At 37.5% G+C, this 24,464-nt stretch overlaps 1 protein-coding gene and 1 long non-coding RNA gene across 5 annotated transcripts in view; one reads left to right on the plus strand and one right to left on the minus strand.

Moving 5' to 3' along the window:
* Positions 1-24,464, plus strand: part of LOC138354721 (uncharacterized) — a 416,665-nt gene that overhangs the window by 183,843 nt on the left and 208,358 nt on the right. The window lies entirely within an intron of this gene.
* LOC138354711 (motile sperm domain-containing protein 2-like) lies at positions 1,260-23,608 on the minus strand. 4 transcript variants are annotated; one of them, XM_069309146.1, is made up of 10 exons: positions 23,345-23,608; positions 21,087-21,349; positions 20,170-20,347; positions 18,596-18,759; positions 17,427-17,632; positions 16,865-16,952; positions 14,539-14,651; positions 10,532-10,729; positions 10,237-10,365; positions 1,260-9,736 (listed from the first exon to the last, which is right to left on the minus strand). In XM_069309146.1, the coding sequence occupies exons 2-10, from the start codon at positions 21,316-21,318 to the stop codon at positions 9,509-9,511; spliced, it is 1,536 nt and encodes a 511-aa protein (XP_069165247.1). In that variant the 5' UTR covers positions 21,319-21,349; positions 23,345-23,608; the 3' UTR covers positions 1,260-9,508. The 4 variants fall into 4 exon arrangements, with proteins under 4 accessions (XP_069165247.1, XP_069165249.1, XP_069165248.1 ...); XM_069309148.1 differs by lacking the exon at positions 23,345-23,608 and adding an exon at positions 23,198-23,329; XM_069309147.1 differs by lacking the exon at positions 23,345-23,608 and adding an exon at positions 23,064-23,197.

Here is a 24,464-nt window from a genome sequence, read left to right on the forward strand (position 1 = left end):
TTAGAGAATCGGCTCTTGAATGTTGCTGCTGAACGCGCCCAAGCCACCTGGGGCGGGAATTTCAAAATACTTACTAACGTACGGTAATTCGTTTGTCGGGGATTATATTATATTATATTTAGAGTTACCACCTCCGGTGCAATTGTAGGGAACCATAGTCTCGAAGAAAATAAAAGAGTATTCAGAAAAGACCTTGTGAATTCTCACTGAACACGTCAATATTTTCTTCTAAAACCCCTATTTTTTGTATTACATTGTTACAGTTTACAGAACACACACACATAACAATCACTGTTCGAAGACCTCATCCAATTCTTCGGAGATAGAGTGTGTGCCCAGGATACAGGAAGCATTTCCTCTCTAGATCACGACACTGAGGCACTGGAACAGGAAACTGGCCACTCTTGAGTATTTAGTTTTCCTAACGAGTTCCTCACCCATAATAATATACAATACTGTACAATATAATAATTATTTATTTATATATATACAAGAAGGTACATTGGGTTTATGAGAGTACAATACATAGCATTGATATTTTTACATTCTTGTAACTTGCTTAGCTAAATGAATTGTGGGGTTCAGTCCCTGAGCCCATTATGTGCCTCTGTAACCCTTTCCACAAGATGGGTATGGGGTGCATAATAAATGAACTAAACTAAACTTGCAAAGTCACTAGCACACATAGCATTTTGGGCATGCACACACACACACATATATATATATATATATATATATATATATATATATATATATATATATAGTTAGATAAATAGAACCCCCACTCCCCGAGACCAAACTATTACCCTTTCCAACATGCAACACGGGGCCACATGTGACGCTTGTCACATGTGACCCAAGAGTCAGGATCCCAGCTGTAGGCTAACAGCTACAGGTTGTCACCAGGATATCAAAGCCCTTCAGTATTAAGAGTTGTAAACAAGAGGAATGAGTTAAATGATGTGATTGAAACTGCCTTGGTACACAATTTTAAATGCAAATTACAAAAAAAAAAAAAAAAGAGAACACCAATTGTAATTACAAAATATTTGAAAGAGGAGACCTGATACTTGATGCCAGACTCTACAGAGGTCAAGGTTAAAGCTAAAAGTTTTGGCTAATCATCCAAAAGTCACAGGCACTTTGTTTTGATTTTTTGTTAAATTCTGTTAGTCAGTTATACAAAAAAATAAGAGGCACAATTCAAATTTAATTATTGCATGCACATTTATTAAATAGGTAAAAGGCAGATAAAACAATTTCAACTTAATATTTTTATTGATTCCATGAAATACTTGAGAATTATCTATGTATTGTACTTAACACTAACATCAAGGAAATGATTAAGTCAAAATAATTAGGAAAATAAACAATTTCAAAATAAATTCCTACCGCTCATCATGACACTAAAGTAAACAAGAACAAAACATTAAGGTAGCAAAGGAGGCTGACTTCTGCAACAATATACAGTATTTGTACTTTAGTGTGTACACTGTTAGCATTAAATCAATTTTTTTTTTTTTTTTTTGAGATATATACAAGAGTTGTTACATTCTTGTAGAGCCACTAGTACGCGTAGCGTTTCGGGCAGGTCCCTGGAATACGATCCCCTGCCGCGAAGAATCGTTTTTTCATCCAAGTACACATTTTACTGTTGCGTTAAACAGAGGCTACAGTTAAGGAATTGCGCCCAGTAAATCCTCCCCGGCCAGGACACGAACCCGTGACATAGCGCTCGCGGAACGCCAGGCGAGTGTCTTACCACTACACCACGGAGATATAATTAAATGCCATTAATACTGAAACTAAATCTGACTAGGTCCATGCTCTTCAGCAAGTCTTTAAAGCGGTACATTTACAAATTAACCAATATAAAGAAAAGAACAAGCAAATATATCACAAATTAGAGAGCTGCAGATAATTCTCACAAAAAATAATAGGATCCATTTAGATTTTTCACATCTTTGACAATACAACATCCAGTTTGTCTGTTTCTCTTTCTAGCCATTTCCTTAAAAAAATGAAAAAAAAAAAGTCAGTAGAAACAAACATTACACTGACAGCAATTATAAAATCATTTTATCAACTGCTTGGACAAGAGCACTAGCAATCTTATCAAGGCAACATATGTATACAATATACCAAGTTTGATCAAAGGTTATGTTATTACTCCTCAAGGACATTTGGTTCAAAGATAATCGACTACGACAAAATTTAATAACCAGTTTTCAGTCATACGATGGATATGTAGCAGACAAATTCCACACATTTTCAGATGCAATAGAGTATATACCAGTACCTTATTTAAATTGTCATGAATGTTACAAAAAACTAATGTTTTCTAATTGTTTTGTTGAGCGACTTGTATCGCAAACCTGTTATGCAGATTGACATTTACACACGAGTAATGAAGATACAAATCTTGGTGCACATTGAAAATTTATGTCATCTGAAGGAAGAATTTATAAGATAAACTTTTAATTTACAACTAGATTTTGAATCTCTACTGGTCTAAGTACAGTGTTAAAATGTGTAAATTGTTGAATTTACCAAAAAAATTTATCACCAGTTAAAACATTTTATATGTGGATCTACAATGCATTTTGTGTATCCATGAACATTACAAACCAACTGGTACTGTTACAGTATACAGTTGAAAAACTTTATCATTACTACATTTAATTACACACTTGCCAATAACTACAGTAGAACTACAGTACTAAAAACTGACCATTTTATGTATAGAAAACCTCAATTTAAATGTTTGAAAAGTATGGACTCACATGTATAGTTACTTGTGTAAAGGAGGAAATGTATATGTTTATCTCTCAGAATGTTTGGCAATATGTTTATTGTTTGTGATGTGTGTCTATGTATGTATTAACACGATGTACTGAACGGGGTGAGAATAGCTTGAGCTACCTCATCCCTTTGTGTGTATTTTACCTCAATAAACTTATTTCAATTTCAATTACATGTATAGTACAGGTTTTATTTACAAAAGGATACTAAAAAAAAAATAAAAAATACAGGGGTGGCTCACATGGATATTTAACATGATTTCTTTCCATAATTTCATAAAGTATTACAGTATTATGAAATAATAAGTTTGTGGTGTATGGATAATAAAAAAAGTGAGCTGCATATCAGTACAAGTGATGGTGGCATTGTCTGCATATTTCCTTATCTTTACCGTAGAGCATATACATGATAGTATAATCACACCCTCGTCTGTTCAAATTATATAACTGTGTAGATGGCACCACTCTTAGAGATGATACAATGTGCTGTAATCATACAGCACTATTATCAAACATGTATTATTACAGTATGGTGAGTTGTCACTATCTGCGGTGTCAGACGAGTGAAAAATAAACAGACTTTAGGAAATGTGTGTAATGCATACCCTATTTAACCCATATACAGTAATCCTCAAATCAATTTGCATAAAATTCATTTGCACAAGAATCTCCAGGAAAGCGTACCTCAAACACGTTGAGAGTTCACTTTAATGTATTTATATAGAAGTTTACAATAGAGTCAAGCCTAAATAATCAGAGCAAGAAATATTAGTTAGGTTTCAACTCTTAGATCTATACATCACCCATCATATGACAGTAGGCGCTCTTTAAAAGCCTTTTCTTAAGATTGTCAACTGCCACCTTACTCAAAGTGTCATCTTGGCGGCTGATTAACCCATCAGAATTTTCCCAAGTTATAACATATTGTACGTACTAAAAAACAAAACACAGCCAAATGAAATACATAATTACAATGACATTACAGCAGTTGAAGAACATATTATTTTATATAAATTAAATATCTAATTTGCACATTATGTCTTTAAATAACTGTTCAAAAATCTTTAATGACTAAAATGAAAATGATGCACACTTTAAATAGGAAAAGAAATGATTAAAACTATAACCCATAATGGCATAATACTTTCAGAGTAACATTAATAATGCCTAACAGGTGTGTTTTCCATATTTTTATATCAATACTTCAAAAATCATACAAATGAAAGCTAAAGGAAAATATATAACCGCAACTATTCTGAAAATGAACCATTATCATCTCTTAACTACTGTACATTGCCTCCTCCACTTTGATAGAAAAAACAAATCTAATTCATCCAATTTGCTAGATTATTTGATATCAATTTACTTATCAAGAGATATCCATCACAAACCATCAGTGAAACCTGTGAATTTGCTTACACAATCTCCGTTTTCCATTGTTACATGCTCGTATAGACACGACTCGCTACACTACTGTGAGCGTTTCTCAGAAGTTTTAAATTTAAAGGGCTTCGATAAAATACAACAAAACTGGTTAAACAATCCTTGTAAATATTTATTGTATGTATGTACCTTACCTAAATAAAATTGTATTGTATTGTATTGTATTGTATTGGTACCTCATACAAAGTATATCAATAGCTCTTCTCCCTTCCCAAAGGTATACTGCCTAATAATATTCTGATCAGAGATTGTAAAGCTGCACAGCAAAATATATTATCCATTATCATAATGCTCATTTAAACAAAATTATATTCTCTGCTAGGAATACTTCCTCAATATGAAACGGGTGAATTAATAATTGTAAAAACCTACAGAACATTTACTCACAAGAACCTGGGATTTATGTCATTAGCATACAAACACCTGTCTTACCCATTAATAAACCATTTCAAATGAGGTATCCATACTGAGGTTACTCAATTACTGTACTTATCAAATAGCTACGAGTCAAGCATTTTTTTAGCTATGTTCGTATAAGTTTCACGTCAAATTGCTTATATATTTCTCTCTCTTTACATCTAAATATAGTACACCATTTATTAAAATCTATATTCAATAACTTTATAAGATATATCAATGTTATTTATGAAAGCTAGATTACATAAACATACTCCAAACTATACTACAGTACCCAGGCCACACATTAATATATATTTAGCACATCTTTTAAGGCAAGAAGTTAGCTATTCAGGGTCATACAATGGCAGTGATCAACTCTAAAGAATATAAGACAAATAATGCCAAAGTCATTTTGGGACAGTTTACTGAAGAACAAAATTTAAGTTTTTCCTATAATAAGGTAAAATACATTCATCAGTACAGTACTTCAGATTCATTAATAAAATGACTTAATTTTCTCTACTAATTTGGAAACCGATTTGTTCACTTAATATTCGCAATCACCTATTTATTTTCCTCCAAACACAAGACTAATGAGAACAGTAAAAGGTTTACAGGCACAAGAGCTATGCATGCAGTCATCTTGGCAGCAACACAAGTCTAAATTTCACATGCAAAATAACACACAAACCAAGAAATTAATAATATGATTTTGAGCACTATGGTAACAAAGAACAATTCCTTATAATAAAAATCTACAAAAAAATTGCAATGAAATGACAATACACTGCGACCTCCCAAATCTGGACCTCCATGTACTTGATCACTAAATAACAGATCAAAATAACTACCGAATTTCCCCAAATTTGTACTTATGGAAAAAAAATGAGAGGGAAATGTGGTGAAACCCATATTGTCAGTTCATCACAAATTTATAATTTTTTCATATTTTGCTAATCTTACTTTTTATTTTTCAATTACTGTATTTGAAACAACGAATTAATATTTTGTAAATAATTTGCCAAGTTTGTAATGTACTATAAAGTGCACAAATGAGTAAGTAATTTTCTGTGGGGAGCCCCGGTGGCTCATCTAGAAAATGGCGTTTCATTACATTCAATGCTGGTTTCCTTCCCCCCCCCTCCCCCCTTCCCCAAGGCATCCAGACCTACTTTGAGGGCAACCTTGAGGTTACCTTGAGGTGCTTCCGGGGCTCAGCGTCCCCGCGGCCCGGTCGTCGACCAGGCCTCCTAAAACAAGGCCAAGGCAGACAAGACAGGCCAAGGCAAGACAAGGCAAATGTACAGGCTACATACGTTTTCTTCATTTGTTAGCGCACTCTGACCTCGTTACTCAAGAATTTACACTGGCTTTTATTTTGATATATCGTTACAGTATTTGCGAGTTGAATCCATGTTGTGCGGTAGGAGTAGTATGGAAACATCAATCAAGGGGTAAGAGCCTTAGCATAGATAAGAAGGCAGAGTAATTAGAAGAATATGACCGTGGCTGGGCTTGCAATCATCTGGTAAAGGGAGTATGGCACTGGTACTAGTGATGTTCCCCCCCCCCCCCAAAAAAAAAAAAAAAAAAAAATTAGCAAAGGAAGCAGATGACGCAGTTTGTGACTATAATGGAATGCAGTGATGAAAAGTGAAAAAAAGTGAAAAAGTCTCAACAGTATCATCCAATTTCTCATGCTATGATTTATACAGCATGAATAGGTTCGAACGCTCATCACAGCCCTTATGGATTTATGGATTTACACAGCATTGTAGCCTGGGGCTTGCTGAAAGAACAGCTTTTGCAAGGTAAGGTAAAGTGATAATCAAGAAAAGCACTAAACCAGTATGACTATACAGTATAGCACTCCGAACGGGATACGAGAAGGACCTGGGATTGGTCAGAGGAAAGGAATGGTGCCCAACCACTTGGGCGATCAGAGATCGAATGCCAATTTGCAAGAAGTGAGGCTGTTGGGGACAGCTTTAGCAAAGCATTCACATTTTAAGCTGGGTCTCTCCACACAATCATTCCATTAATGTTAATGCAGGAGTTAATAGTACAGTGCTCTGTATTTAATGCCACAACAATAAGGTGGAAGATGGCATGCCTAAAACCATTAAAAGTTACTCTTCATCTTCACTTGTAAAGTATCTGTAGTAGTACATGTGCAGATGCAAGCCATGTTTAAAGTAATTAACCAAAGATAGTTTTTTGCCACTTTCAGTTTTGTAAGGGAGTGGTATACTGCATATTGGTCTTGGTTTGGTTCCAGGCAGATATACACACACGGAAACAACTGTACAGTACACATAACAGAAGCCACACCACATTCAATATGATAGACAGCACAATGTTCAGCCAAGGTTATGGTGTACCATTTACCTACTTACCAGCCAGGATTACTGTGTACCTTACACCATATATACCAGCCAGGGTTACTGTGTACCCTTTACCATATATACCAGCCAGGGTTACTGCATACCCCTTACTTTTATTTATTGGTGCCAAGACTGCTCTTGCTGCTCGATTTCTAGAATAAACTTGTATTTCCTTACTTTAAGAATCTAAAGCATTATAAAACTTATCAGTGAGGCACTAAAAAAATATCTTCACAAATTTAAACATTTTCCTCATCTTTTTTAAGATTACAATGCCTTTACAATGAAGGTGCATTTTTTTTTCATACCAAAACAGACTCCAACCGAAGATTTCTACTATCACCTTGTCTTCTTCATGACAACACTCCTGGTTTTGTACTTATACTGAAGCACAAGCAAGCAACTACTGTAAGACACTGCTTCAATTTCACTCAAGTTTACATGATCTATAAGCATCACAGCTTTGAATCACTAAACATGTACAATTGTAAGTTGTTGTGGTATTCATATAATCAAATGCACTAATCACACACAGAGATCACACTAACGTGATGCATCAAATGAACACATCCACAAGGGTCGTGACGCGGATTCGAACCTGCGTCCAGGAGCATCCCAGACACTGCCTTAATCTACCCTGTCGTAGCTCAGTCGATTAAGGCAGTGCCTGGGATGCTCCCGGACGCAGGTTCGAATCCTCGTCACGACCCTTGTGGATTTGTTCAAATGTACTAATTTCTATTAACACATTCAAACTACCTAACACACACACACACAGAATTCTCATGAAATATACTCCTATCAAAAAAATTGTCCCGACTTATTTTCTCTCCTAGCCATTGTTCCTTGTATTTTATGACCTTGTGGGCCATCAATAAATGTAAAATAAAGTGATACAAAATAGTTGTTAAACTGGTTTGATCCGCAGGAAAAACTTCCTTTCGGGATCGATGCATCTCTCGGGTTAATCCAATTTGTAGCCTCATGCACAAGATAGTGCTGTGATTGGCTGTTGTCATGGTTACCTTGGCCAGGATTCAACGAGCATTTATTCATCTACCTGTACTTACAAACCTGTACATCCTTTCTCAATATTTAGTGGCTTTGTTTACATTCATTAAATAGTTTACGAGCATTGAAACTTTCAAATCTAAATTTGATTTTTGCTATAAACAGCCTCCCAGTGTTTTGGGAGTTCATAAACTGCTTAATAAACAAAGACACCAAAGGTAAGGTAATTATCAAAAGAAGGCACCAAACTGGGAAGGCTATGTGGCACCATCAAAGTGCAAAATAATCAGAGGGCGCTAAATATCACCAAGAATGCCAATACGAGAACAAAAACGCATAAGGCGAACGATATCAAAAGTATCCAATTCCCCTAGAATACTATCGAGGGACAAGTGACCGCGAGGGACGGTCGGAAAGCAAGACACACGCTCGTCCTGGAAGTCCAAAGCCACCAAAAATTGAGAAAACATGTACAGGTTCACAAAGAGATGCATAAATGCTCGTTGAATCCTGGCCCTAATTGTACTTTATAGTTTTTCAATGATGCAAGGTTTCCTTCATAGCACATCAACTAAAGTTTCATTACAAATTTTTTGGTATCTTTGAAAAATTAATTTTTTTTAATGCTTTGTTGGCAAAAATAAATACTGAATGTAAAAACAATGGAATGACAAAATGTGTGGATTTACTGTTGAACATGCCAATAGTCAAACTACACCCAGTTCTATAATTGCAAATTACTATACGACTGCAATCCATATTACAATTTTCAAGTCTCTCGCACTAAGCAGATGGTATCTACTAATCAGTACTTAGTATTACTAAGCACTACTCTATTGATGGTATAGCAATCTCTTTCAACAAGAGACCAATTGTTATAATCTACACTACATCATATAATCTACTTCTACAACTTTTAACAATGTGTTTCTCATCATTTCATTTTGAAGATATAACACAAAAAACTAAATGTGGTACAGTCGGCAGAAAAAACAATTGTGCATGTTAAACAGCCAATTAATTTTGAATATAGTAAAATAAAGATATCCACTACAATAGAAGTTATTATTATATATAATATTACAACATATATTACTTTATTATAAGATAATGTTCCATATATTAGAGTATATAATATATTGTAGAGTATAGAGTACTGTATATTATATATAATAATACAGTACACACTTTTTTTTTTAAGATTTATTTATATTATCCGGTATATATGCACATAATCCACATAACACATTTATACACCTTCAGTGCTCCATTATGTACCAGAATTTATATGTATAGAAAATGACTAATCGATCGAAGTTGCAAATTTACACCAAGTTTACACGCAGCATCAAATCAAAAACTAAAGATGCACTGGAGGAGCTTACGAGTTTACATCACACACTGAAAATAATATCCGATATCATTCAAGGTGAAGCAAATTTCCCTTACAGTATACCCACTAGAAAGATGCTATAACTCGACATTATTTTCCTGCTCATTATGTATAGTTTCACCTTGCATTGTGCTGGCACTACGCCTGTTTGTAGTGTACAGAAGAAGACTAGAGGTCATATTGTTGGTTGCCATGACTACAAAAATGAGGATCCCAATCATCACAATGAGCGTAATGAAGACGAATTTCTTGGCTGTACGAAGTTGCTCTTCTACGGCAGACTGGCGATGAAGAAGCTGATCGATCTGAAATGCAACAAAAATACGAAATTCACTTTTCCAAGCAGAAAGAGTTTGTCGCTCTCAAAGGGCAAGTATCCCGAGTGTCAGGCAAGGTTCATATACCAATAGGCAGGACAACATTCTAGGCACTGGAGACGACTCAACCCATCAATAACGGCTATCAGTGGGGGGAAAAATACCACCAAGAACCACCCAGAAAACATTAAGCACCAGAGACTAGCTTTGAATTAAATGGGGTGACACAGCATAATCTCCAAAAAACACTGTGCAGCTCTCAGCAAAATTGCAAAAAAACAGAGGCAGTACATGAGCTGGTTGTGGAAATTAAAAGGAGGTAGGACAAGGGGGGATATTAATGGAAGCTGGACACACAATCAAGCCTAAATTGAATCCAAGCAAGAGTATATACAGTATATATATATATATATAAATACACTGTACATACAGTGTGTTTGTATATGAATACTGTTTGGGAACACACACACTTTATTTCAATGACTGACCTTTGACAAGAGCTCAGGAGAGACTGATGATGATTTTAAAGCGGAAGTTGTCAAGGCATCAGAGGCAGCATCTGCAGCAGAGACGCCAACCCGTAGACGTGTCTCAAAGAGTTCCTCTTTAGCAATATTCTGGAGTATAATGAAAAAGACTATTTGTAAAACTTAAATTTTTTCCTCATTTACAATGAAAATTAAACTGGCAATAGTATTATAAATATGATGCTTTCTCTATTAGTGACTTGTGTATCCCATGCTAGCTTTTAAAAAATATAAAATATAATTTATGCCTGCTAACCTTAAATAACTGAGAAATTTCCTGAGAGCTGAGGTTACTTGAGGACGCTGGAGCTCCCATCACAAGAAACTTGTCACGAACTAGAGCTGAAGGTGCCAACTGTTCACTCACAGTTACACTAATCTCCAGTTGTATGCCAGCCTCCAGAATACCTACTGAAGGACGTACACGATACTTCTCTGGAGATGTAGTCTTTATCTGAAGAAAGAATGCAGAAGTGATTAGTCTTAGAAGTAATGGTAAAAAAATGCTTACAAATTTCTTCCACTATACTGTAGCCATTCATCCTTTTCAATTACATTAGTCACTTAGACGGATTGACTTTGATGAAGCATCTATTTGTCAAGCATTTATCAAAAACTAAAGTACTGTATATGGCTAAAATAAATCCACAACAAAATCAAGCTAGATATGGTTTGATGGAATGAGAGCCCTAAAAAAATGTATTTCCAGTCTAGATATCTCGGGATGGTGTAGCGAGTAGAGCTTGCCGAGCTATGTACAGGCTCATGGTTGGGGGTTATGTCTGTGTTTACTTAATAGTGACTACAGAGGAGCAGGGTCTACATCTTTATTATTTTTGTACCTGGTCTGTTTTATATTTTAACTTGCATGATGTTAATAAGGATCTTTGGTGTTTGAAGTTGTTTGACAGAATGTCTTTCACCTTTGAAGTTGTAGACTAATGTGGTCTTCATGACTTCTTTCAGTGCATTCAACTTGTTTACAAGTCATGTCTGCCTGTTCTATTTTGCTTTCAATTTAAAGATGCTGGCTTTGTTCAGTTTGTCCATTTCCTTCTATTTTAAATGTAATCATATCATTATCTTTGCTCTTGTTCTTTTCTAAAGTTGTTCTTGTAGTTTTGTCTTCTTAATTCAGGTTAATTAATTCAGGCTTAATTGTCTTCTTAATTCAGTCTTGTCACAATACTGTAAAATTCTGACTAATGGTTCAGCCTACATGCATCCTCTATCACAGGGAAAAGGTGCAAAGACATACAACTAAATGGCTCCCCGGAACTGAAGGACAAAAGCTACGAGGAGAGGTTAGAGGTATTAAATATGCCAAAATCAGAAAATAGAAGAAAAAGAGGAAATACTATGACCAATATGTACAAAATAGTAACGGGAATCGACAAAATTGATAGGGAAGAAATCCCGATACCTGGTACTTCAAGACCAAATAGATTTAGGTCCATGACAAATAAATCTATGATGAATAGGTCATAGTTTTAAGCTAACAAAACATAGCTGCTGAAGAAATAAGAAAATTCACTTTTGCAAACAGAGTGGTAGACAGTTGGAAGAAGTTAATTGAGAAGGTGGTAGAGGCCAACACTATCAGTATCTTGAGGTTATCTTGAGATGATTTCGGGGCTTTTAGTGTCCCTGCGGCCCGGTCCTCGACCAGGCCTCCACCCCCAGGAAGCAGCCCGTGACAGCTGACTAACACCCAGGTAACTATTTTACTGCTAGGTAACAGGGGCATAGGGTGAAAGAAACTCTGCCCATTGTTTCTCGCCAGTGCCTGGGATCGAACCCAGGACCACAGGATCACAAGTCCAGCGTGCTGTCCACTCGGCCGACTGGCTCCGGCTACAGTAGTTTCAAAGCATTACATGACAGAGTGCTGGGAAGATGTGACACCATGAGCATAACTCTTATCCTGTAACTACACTTAGGTAATCATATGCTGTCTTCAGGACAGCAAAGACGAGACGAGCAAAGATTGGTGGGTATGGGGAAGCTACCAAGGCTGCCCAGAATGGAAAATTTCATTACAATCAGAGAGGACATAATGTTTGGGCAAGAAAACCCTAATTGCAGCATAAATTCAAACAGAATATGTGTGAGAGACATTATGCCAGGTAGTTAGGTTCAGCCTATAGCCTGAGATAGCTTAGCCTTTGAACAGGCATAAAGGAAACAGGATTGGCAGTCACAGCTTGAGAAGCTCAAGTAGCATACAAATAACTTCACTCGGCATTAACAGGACCGAGGGATGACTTATCTCTGGCCAGACAAACCAAGCACCTAATACCAGAGGAGCCTGATCAAATGCAGAGGAATTGTTCTTATCCAAAAAAAGAGTGAAGGTTGGAGATAGTAATCACCCAGGACAAAACCCCTCATGCAAAGAGTATGAAGTTTGCAAACACAACTCTCAGAAGCCTGAGCCAGCAAGAAAGCCACCTAGAAAATGCAATTATCAAAGGAGACAAAAAACTGCAATAAGGACAAAAGGAAAGACCCTGATCCAGGGAATAATAGACTGCAAAGGAACAGGTGCATTTATGAAACATATCATGGGGAAGAGCAGAAACAAATAATGCCTCATTAACACTTTCGCCCGGCCATGACGCAGCATTGCGTCATCCGTTTACTGGCAGTAATTCCGGGGATGACGCAGCATTGCGTCATCCACTTTAAATAATCGCCAAAAATCAGGTTTTTATCCGATTTTTTTGGGACTGGTTTTAAAATGTGCGCCGATGTCTTCCCATTTTCTTTGTTGAGCCTCGTGGCTCTCAGGCAGCTTGGCACATGCCGTGGGCCCATTGTTTTCGCTCCACTGTTGTGACCAATGTCGCCTTCCCTCGCATCTCAAACGTGTGAACATTTCGGCTATTTTCCATGGCTATATTTCTTACTGCGGCTTTAGAAACTATCTACACTTACTCCACGATGGATAGTGATCATGAACAAGGCCCTTCCAGGAAGAAAATTGCGAAAGAAAGGCTTGAAAAGGGCGGGAATTGGGAGTGTAGCTGGAAGGCGGCTGAGCACTCACTCGCGGCTAACGCGTGGCCCGTCTTCAACTCGTCGGCGGTTGGAGCGTGACCAGGTTTTTTTATTTTATATGCTAATGTTCCTCTAGAGAATTCTATTGCAAACCCATTGAGACCAAAATGAAAGACCTAGGATAAAAATTGAGGTGACCAGAGTGAAAATAGTGAAAACATTTTATCGCGTTTGCGCGCTCCTGGGTAACTCGTTCGCACTTTCTCTGTTTGCTGCAGGTAATTAGCCGGGCTTTTGGAGTTTATATGCATTTAGTGCTGTAGAGAATTCTATTGCGAACACAATGATACCAAATTTAATCTCGTAGGACGAGAATTAAGGTGACAAAGTTGAAGAGAGTATACACTTTTCAGAATTTATGCGCACTCCCGTGACACCCTGGGTCCCATATTGCACAGTTGAGGGGTGGCGAGCGGGGTGCACCAAAGTGTTAAGCACATTAGAAAGAGGAACCCCCCAAAGACACATTACAGATTGGGGCAACCTCATTCCACTTTAGAACACTTATATGAGAGAAGCAAGTTCATTTCTCTAGAGTAAAAAGGATTGTTAATTCAACCAGTTGGAACCCAAGATCTTGGGTAAAAAGAAGTGCCAGCAGAGCCAAACTTCGATATATTTGGTTGCTGTGGCACCAGCCTTGGATGCTCACTCAGTACTGTGGCCTTCACACCTGGGAATGTTGCCCACCATTTTTTTTGGTGGGCAACAATGGCGTCTGTTTACAAGAGCCCCTGAGGAAGCTGATGTGAACCCCATGTAGTCACGGGAGTTTTGAATCATACACTAAAAATAAAAATACCGGAGGCACGTTGCGCACCCCCCCTCGAGGGCCTGCAGGCACGTTGCGCAGTTCAGTGGTTAAGCAAAGATTATTTTAATTATAAAGGTACTCTCCTGCAACACTTTAGACTATGTATAAACTAAAGGTTTTAAAAGTTGAATTTGTCAAACCAAGTAACAATAAAACACTAAACAAGCAAAACACTTTCATATGTGAAGCACTTTCAATAGGGCAGGAAACCCCTTTGTATTAAAACAAAACAAAATACAGCTACATTCACCTAGTTACATGAAAACACTGTCTAAATATGAGAAAAATGCCAGGCCCTAGAAATAGTCTGTATGACACATGGAAACTCTTTGTAGTGCAGTTTTAATTAAAAAGATACACAACTTACTAAATGCACTGCAAATGCCTACCTTGAAAGCTACAGGGGAAGCAGTAGGATTGGTCAGTACTATATTTGCTGTAGCACCAATGCGACAATTACTAAACATCAGCCCTTCGCTTGGTTCAATTTCTATCATCACACCTGAAAGAGAGAGTATACCATCAGGTGAATGTGATGGCATACAAGTAATCATCATGTGAACTGGAAAGTCTTAAATCTCAAATTAATGCAGGCGATGAGTCACAATAACGTGGCTGAAGTATGTTGACCAGACCACACACTAGAAGTTGAAGGGACGACGACGTTTCGGTCCGTCCTGGACCATTCTCAAGTCGATTGGGAATGGTCCAGGACGGACCGAAACGTCGTCGTCCCTTCAACTTCTAGTGTATGGTCTGGTCAACATCTCAAATTAATAATACCCCCCTTCACCTCCCATCCCATCTTCTTTTGTCCATTTATGCCATTTACCCTTAACAACTTTGTTATGTTTTTTACAAACACCAGCTCTTTCTACAGTGCATTTTGGTCATCAACAACTATTTGAAAAGGAATACATAATTATCTCATGAATTATTATTATTTTTTTTTGGAAAGGTCACACTTTGGCAGAACCAAAGTGTGTTTGATTAGATTATATCACGCAGACTAACAATGGCATCGATGGTACTCTTTTGGGAGAGAAAGCCAAACTGACAAGGACTTAATATGTTGAATTTTACAAGATAGGAAGAGAGCCACTTGTAAATAGTTTTTCAAATATTTTTGATAATATAAGTAGATTAGATATCGGTCTGTAATTGTTTATGTCAGCCGTATAGCCTCCTTTATGAACTGGCATTACTTGTGCCTTTTTAAGGATATCAGGGGAAAGTATGACACTATAGATTTATTGAATACCAGAGCTATGGGTGATGCAAGGGCATGAGTGGTACTCTTGTATACCATAGATGGTATTTCACTAGTGTTCCCAGCTTTGGTTATTAGTAAACGAATGATGGATATAACATCTGCCTGGCTGACTGGTAAAAGGAGAAGAGAGTTAGGATAGCTGCCGGTAAGCTATGTAGTAATACGAGTCTAAGTCTGTGGGATTTTTCTGGCAAGGTTACCACCAACTGATGAAAAGAAACTATTAAATTCAGTTGCTGTTTCTAAATCTGTTGCAAGTGTGTAACCATCCTTGGAGAGTTTCATCTGCTTGTTATGTGATTGTTGTTTAAATCCTAGGATGTTTGAGATGGCTTTCCATGTGATTTTCATGTTTCCTTTTGCTTCTTTGAATCTACTCTCATAATATGAAAGTTTTGCTCTTCTTATTATAGTTGTAAGCATTGATGAGCATCTCTTAACTAATTCTTCTGTAACCAGGCCAATCCAATGTTTTGTTTCATATTCAGGTTGTGTCGATTGCTTTTGAGTATGCCACATGCAAGCCAGCGGTCGTTTAATCTTTTGGCAGTTACTTGCTTGGTGAGGAGAGGACAGTGCGTGATGTAGAAGCTTAAAGTTTTGGAAAGGAAGATGTTGGCTAATCCTGTGTATTACTGAATTCAGATTCCCAATTTATATTGTAAAGTGCATTTGTTAGATTGCCTATTGCGGCTTTGCTGTGTAACCCGAGGGCAAATTTCTTGGTATCCGATGAAGTATGTCCATGTTTGCTATGAGGAAGGTAAAGAACCTAACACACCATCAAGTACGTAATTATAAAGAGAACGCACCAAGTTGGGGAGACTGTGTGGCAACCTGGTCTGGAGGCCTGGTCGAGGACCGGGCCGCGGGGACACTAAAGCCCCGAAATCATCTCAAGATAAGAAGATAACCATCGAAGTCGCAGGATATTCAAAGTGCACTAAATATCACTAAAGATGCCATAATACACCATCACAGGACAGTTCACTATCTAGAGCTCAGATGTCTTACTCCCTCCTTGGGCATCCTCATCTAAAAAATGTACCATTACTTACTCTTGCAGCCAGCTTACTGTGAAAGTCACATTATCAGATTTATTTTCATGAATCAAATACAGTACTGAACCTCTTTTCTAACATCTGGAATCCTATCACAAGTTTATGTGAACACTACAGTATACCATATTATAGCCATGCATTTACAAATTTGATTGCTCTCGAGTTTTAAATTTATTTACTTCCTGTGGGTTCTTCTATTTATTAACTCCATTTTTTACTTTTGTAGAAACACTCATCATCATCTCACTCAGCCACAGGCACACACAGGACCAAAGAGCCAAAGCTCAACCCCTGCAAACACAACTAGGCAAGTGCAACTAGGCAAGTACACAACTTTGGTTATATCCTCCCCCTCAGCTGGTGGTAAGGAAATAAACTGACCTCCATTGGTTGCAGCTACCCGTTGACCCTGTAGTTTACCCTTCAATGGCGAGAGTGGTGGCAAGGCACTTCCTTCCGCAAAATGAACCTGAAAATATAAATATTTGTTTCTCGGTAGAATATTAAACATGGTGCTAATGATGCAGGAATGAGAGTACCAGTTGTGATTTTAACACTAATTTCATTCATAGCCAATTTTTTTTTCTCAAGATTAATATATACTACAATATTAGATTAAGTTAGGCAAGATTTTTTTTATATTCAGTTACTTTTTAACAATATCTAAATAAGTAAATAAACCTGGTAATTGTCAGTGAATATATTATTTCACCGTTTAAAGTGGTGAGAAACTGCTGTCAAATAGCACAGCAAGAAATTTACGAGATGATAGTATCTACTGGATTATGTAGTCAACCAGATAAACTGGTAAAAGACTATCAAATAATTTTGTAACACTATAAACAAAGCCATCATTATTTTATTATTTTGTGATAATCTACATCTCATCGAGGCTAATATTCTTTTAGGCAAGTCACTTTTACAAAACAAAATCAAATCTCACTTTGCGGGACTCTAAGTCACCATTGGAGGTGGGTTCATCCCCTGGAATAAACTCTGGCTCAAACTGGTACTCGTAGTTGTCAGTGCCGCCCCAGCTGGCCAGACACTGGTCTAGGTCCACAAAGTCCTGTATTGACTTCTTGTCAACAAATTTGATCTTCTCTATTGATTTTGGAGGCAGCCACGTCCTAATAATTTTCCACATAGCTGGAAAACGACAAAAACATGCACATACAGTACAAAAACTGGCCCATTGATACAGCCAAGTAAATACAAAAAGCAACTTGAGCCAAGCTGTCCCAGTTGGCCCCCAAGAAAAGTTTCACTATGTTCTCTGGGCCACAACCATGACTGTCAGGCTAAAACTGTAACAGAACCGACTTTCTTGTAGTCACAAGTTTGTCAAATTAAGTCTCCACTTAATAACCTACTACCTACCTACCCCCCAAAAAGGTAGTACCCAGATGGCACCTGAAATTAAAACATGGTCTCTAGACCGTCATACTCATTACATTCTTCCTTACATTAAAATATTTTTGACAACTACAACAACCTCAAACTGCAACACCATGGAATCAGGGTTCCATAGTGTTGTTCCAAAGTGAATGCCCTTCAATACAGTATTTACACTCTTACCTCAGTGACCGGCACCAGTTTGTTTGTGAATGATGCCATTTCTCCCACCGACAACTAACACAGACATTCCTCATGGTAGTATACCTGGTCCAGATTCACATAAGCACTTACGAACGTGTACATCTTTCCTCAATCTTTGATGGCTTTGGTTACAATTGTTAAACAGTTCACAAGCATGAAAACTTCCCAATCAACTGTTGTTATTGTTCTAAACAGCCTCCTGGTGCTTCGGAGCTCATTAACTGTTTAAAAATTGTAAACAAAGCCGCCAGAGATTGAGGAAAGATGTACAGGTTCGTAAGTGCTTGCGTAAGTGCTTTCGTGAATCTGGCCCCTGGTCCACTCCTCTTTCTCATTGAGATCAATTACCCATCAACTGCTACTCAACACCTTATGCCAATTCTATTTGCTTAATATTTATATATCACAATAAATGTGCTACAGACAAAGTGGATTTCATTAGAAGTATACATTTAATTGTTATATATGAACAAATATCTCGTTAACAAAATAGAGACAAAGGTGCGTACTCACCGCTCAGCAACCATGGCATCTCAAACACGATGATGTAGTTAAGGAACCAAGGATAATAATTCTTGAAAAGGGTAATCATATACTGAATAAACTCCATATCCATATTCTTCATTCCAGTATCACACATGTCAAAGAACACAGTTATCCATTCTCCATTTTCCTCTCTGAAATTTTTTTAAATTATAATTATTATGTTTAAATATGTAAACACAGTTGCGATAATTATACATCGAGAAACATTTTGCCCCTGGTATATTCATTTGCCCATTTATTTACATACCTGTCAACATTATGTCTAAACTCATTAGGTACAAATTTCATCATACTTTCACTCTGCAGGTCACTATCAAGCTTCAGAAAGACATATCTGCTTTGCAGATAGACCAGCACCGGGCAACAAAGATCATTCTTGAACTAACTCGACTCCAATACCAAGAACATTTGAAGGCCACAGGGCTAACAACACTGCAAAATGGACATGACAGAGCTAAACTCAAAACTTTTAAAATATTGAACAACTTGGAGGATATTGATCCAGACCACTTCTTCAAAAGGTCAGATGTAACACAAACGAGGAGCAACAGATTCAAGCTCAACAAACCACAATGTAGCACAGAAAGCAGAAGATGCTTTTTCACCTACAGGGTTATAAACCCTTGGAACGGCCTACCTCCCTAAGCCATAACTGCTAACACTGCTGAATTTTAAAATCCAGCTTGGTAAAATCATCAGGACAAATTGGAGACATTTGACAAGTTGCTGGTTTCTTGTCCTCATCAAGGCCACCAGATAGTGGCCCCTTAGGTAGCTTCAGGTAAATTCAAATTTCTCCTGCCTTCAGTAGTAAATATGTTAAGCAGGTACAAAGAAAATATCACAGTTTCAATAGCATCTTTGCAAAAATTTACTATATAAAATTCAACCTCTTTTCCTGTTCAGATAATACAGTACTTTTTGTAACTATGTGGACCATCGAACATATATTGACATAATGGACAATTAGAATTTGGTACTACTGTACTGTATTCACTTTTAGTGTGCCCAGAAAAAATAAAGCTAAAAACCAAGCTTAAATACTCCTGGACTAGTATAGCACATATATGTACTATGTTAGGCCTCAGACAGCAGGCATTAGGCCGAGGATGGTTAGGTTAAGTTTAATTAGCAGCATTCATACAAAACCTTTACCAATTTGTCCAAATTCAATAGTACCAAATTCTACTTTTTAATTGTTCAATATGTCAATATATGTACCATGGCCCACATCGTCTCTGTAAGTACTTGTGTAAAGGAGGAAATGTATATGTTTATCTCTCAGAATGTTCGGTAATACGTTTATTGCTTGTGATGTGTGTCTATGTATGTATTAACACGATGTACTGAACGGGGTGAGAATAGCTTGAGCTACCTCATCCCTTTGTGTGTATTTTACCTCAATAAACTTATTTCAATTTCAATTTCAATATCTAAACAGGAGGATGGGAGTGAAAAAATTATATCAAGTAACGAAGCTTATTATAAACGAGGTACGTATTTATAACAATGATAACAATGAGAACAGAGGAACCGTTTACCTTTCCAGCCTTTCAAGCCAGTATATAAAGAACTTTTTGAGCAAGTCCATGTCAAGAACGCCTTTCTGATGGTGACGTACTGCAAATATCAACATCTTGCACCCATCCTTATCACGATTATGTGCATACATGGCACCTTTTGCAAAGAACTCTGGTGGTATACTCTCCACAGTAATTGCTGAAAAAGAAAACTGGGTAAACAAAAAAGTCTTATTTATAGATACCAACAAGCTCCACTGGTCAGTGGACATACCAGCCTCGGTGAGATGAACCTTCGGGACAATGTCTACACAAGGATCATGTGTCCATTATTCTGCATGGTCAATCAGGTCACAAGTCCCAAGTAAGTACAGAAATAAATTAAAAATGAGTAGTGAATGTTGGAATGAATAAGGCAGTTTTAAGAAGTAAATGAATTTTTTTTATAGAAAATGTAAATTTATTGAAATCATTGTACAGTACAAGGTTGCAATGGAAGTGGCTTGCAGAAACAAAACTGAAACCAATTAGCTGTGCAGTATATTTGACCTGGTTGATCAGTCCAGCAACCAGGAGGCCTGGTCGACGACCAGGCCGCGGGGACGCTTAGCCCCGGAAGCACCTTAAGGTAACCTCAAGGTAACCTGCCCTAACTGCACAGATTTTCACACACAGAGATCACACTAACATGATGCATCAAATGAACAAATCCACAAGGGCAATTAATTATTAATATAGTCGATTAAGGCAGTGTCTGGGATGCTCCCGGACGCAGGTTCGAATCCTCGTCACGGCCCTTGTGGATTTGTGCACAGATTCTAAATATGGCATCAACAAAGAGGAATAGTTTTGAAAGGCTATCATTGTTTACAGAAGACTCAATAAGCAACTGGGAATAACAGAAACGGAACCAAAGTACCATATTATACTGTTCTTACTATTGCACTGGTTTTCATATCTCCACTTGAGGGTTTCCATCACCATCTCCAAGGCCAACTTCTGGTCATTGTCGTGATGCATCAAAAATCGTCTAATGTATTTGTCATCATTACGTATTCTGTTTACATCTTGGGGATCGAATACCAAACCCTCAGAGTCAACCTTCTGCAGTGCAGCACTTCGAAGTTGGTCTATTTCAGCTTTCGTTGGTTCGGGAGGTACTGAACTCATTTTACCTTATGCCGAGAAGTTGTACCTTTGACTGAAAAAAATAGGAACACACAAATAGAGGTGCAATATAATATATTTCAGCTAAAAGTATGATCATTACAGTACTGTACTTACATCTTAAATTAACTAAACTCCAAAAACCCAGAATGTTCGAACCTTGTGGAAAATCAGATACCAAAATTAACTACTCATAAAAATGCTCAGAGTACTATGTAGAAAGTATATATATTTCTCATGTATAACGCTAACCTCATATCATATTCTAAGTAAGCCAATGTAGCTGGTCTTAAACTATCTAAACACAATGTGCCCTAGCCTATCTTAATTTAAATTCAGGGTTCATTATTCTGACAATTTTCAATTTTTTCCTGAATAAGCACTGTACTTTGCGAGATGTACAGAACCAAAACTATCAACCAATTATTGTACTGCTCAGTCATTTATCATAAGAAAATAATATGTTAACAGCATTTTCCTCTTAGAGGTCTCTTAAGAGTCTACAGAGGTAGACTCTTAGAGGTCTCTAAGAGTTTTTGTATCACACATACAGTACACACAAACATATGCACTTTGCAACAAACATCACTTGCATACTTCAGTAATAATCGTGGCATGCAATGACTTGTTAATCAAGTGTAATCCTTCTATTCAAAGTCCATCTGCTCACTCACACTAGCAGTTGTGAACCCAATCAACCGAAACGCCTCCTTTTTTTTTTTTTTCTCCAAGTGCATCCAGTATTATCAACGTTTCAAATTTTCAGAGCTCGTGCACCACAGTATTATTTTAGGTAACATTTAGCAAGGGCAGGTTTAGCCGAGGACTAAATTAACCCAACAGCAGTTAGCTCAAAACTGTTGTTTTTCTCTCCCTAAGCAGCAAATTATATTTTCTTTTAGGTAAAAAAACAATAGTGATCAAAGCATTTAGTGCTAAAAATTACCATCTCGGTAGTACGATAAGCAAAGTACAACTTATGTTGTAATTTAGACTTGAGGCTAAGTATTGCAACTTCAAAACATGCATCAGTTACTTAGTTTACACAAGATTTCGATATGTTTCCAATCTATAATTTCCTGCGAATTATACAGCAACATATTACTGATAATAATGTAGATAGATTTTAATATGCAGGCGACGAGTCACAATAACGTGGCTAAAGTATGTTGACCAGACCACACACTAGAAGGTGAAGGGACAACGACGTTTCGGTCCGTCCTGGACCATTCTCAAGTTGATGGTCGACTTGAGAATGATTTCAATATGTTTCCAATTACTGATAGATTTTAATATGTTTCCAATTACTGATAGATTTCAATATGTTTCCAATCTATACTTTCCTGTGAATTAAAGATCAACATATTACTGATAATATAAAATATAGCTTGTTTACTGATGTATATCAAACAAGCCTCACTGGCTTAACATCTTGGAAGACATTTCAGTAGCCCAAACACACACTTAGTATCACACTCCACACATCTTCAGATGCTAGATCACGATATACACATACATACATAAATGATATACATAAATTCACTTTATAAAAACTGTATTTGGTACTCTTGTATCCATTCAATACACCAAACACTATACAATATGTTTCACACATATGCACATACTGTTAACAGGTTAGGTGCAAAAATCAGTCTGAAGTGATTTTGACATACTAGTGTCATTATACCACAGTGGGTATGTGCTATACTTGAGCAACTAGTATGCTGTTAGACCATACTAGTGATTACCGTAGTGGTGCGAGTATGTGAAGCAGTCAGTGTTAGTGCCTGGAGTGCCAAGGTCAGACTGGCTGCCAGCCATGACCACGGGCTTCTATCACGCATTACAAAAGATTACAGCCATTACAGTCAATAATACATACACAGAGATGATGGAGGGATTTGGGAGGATATATATATGTAATCTTGTATACAGGGAACACGATCAAATAACCCAGCCAATCTCCAACACACCAAACCCCCCTTTCTCAAAGCTAGAAGACCCCCCCTCTTACTTCTACCTCATTTACCTCGTAAGATAACCTCTCCCTCGTTATCTTGGCCTGGTGGTTAAAGAGCAGCAGCAGTAATAGCCATGATAAGGATAAGACAGGAGGAAGATCTCCCCCCTTAAGTGTCTCCCGTACCCGTCTCTCTCACCAGCTGATCGCCCTTCCCCTCACAGTAACCTCGCTAATCACAACAACAATAAACAATAACTGCCAATCAGTGCATTGAATCTTGTAACTAGCTCATCAAGATTATAACTTGTTTAGCTAAATGATTTGTGGGGTTCAGTCCCTGAGCCCATTATGTGCCTCTTTAATTCTTTCCACTACCGCCCTCAAGATGGGTATGGGGTGCATAATAAATGAAGTAAACACTGTATTACCATATATAGGATAAATAAATAAATAAATAAAATAAATGTTTATTTAGGTAAGGTACATACATACAAGAAATTTTTACAAAGATTGGTGGACTTATAGATAGAGCTAGTACATACAATGCCTAAAGCCACTATTACGCAAAGCGTTTCGGGCTTGAAAGGCATGCCATTTCGGGCATAAAACACACACTTGTTGTGTGTTTTATTATCGCCTATTTGCTGCCGGATTTCCCGGCAACAAATATATCGCCTATTTGCTGCCGGGAAATACACAGACTTCATCGGAAAAGTCAACAGAGGGTCAAATACCCATGATGAACCAGATATCATCAAAGCCTGGCACAATCTGTTACTTTTTAGCAACGTATGCTTAGGTGTACCAAACAGAGGAGGCAAGACACTGGCCTCATCCATCAATAAAGCAATTAGGGATTTTGCTAGGATTGACAACCTAATCCGCCTCCCCAAACACCGCCCCGCCAGACCGAGTAAGATCCTCAGCAACAACAGAAAATTAGGTACCCAAATCAGCAGGAAAATTAAATAGGGCAACACAGTCGGGGAACTCAGGTTGATCACAAGGACAAAATTTTGCCCAGGGATAAACCACAGCCCAAGCACTGAGAGAAAAACACCCCCTCAGGGCCGTAGGTGGACCTCCCCCACAGGTCAGGGTCCCCCCTAACCAGGAACCGCTCGTCCTCCGGAGTCAGAGTTTTATAAAGCTATCGTTTCATTTCCCCCGGGCTCCTCAGGAGGCT

The sequence above is a fragment of the Procambarus clarkii genome, chromosome 64 (assembly GCF_040958095.1).
Source record: "Procambarus clarkii isolate CNS0578487 chromosome 64, FALCON_Pclarkii_2.0, whole genome shotgun sequence".
In the NCBI taxonomy this organism is placed as follows: domain Eukaryota; kingdom Metazoa; phylum Arthropoda; class Malacostraca; order Decapoda; family Cambaridae; genus Procambarus; species Procambarus clarkii.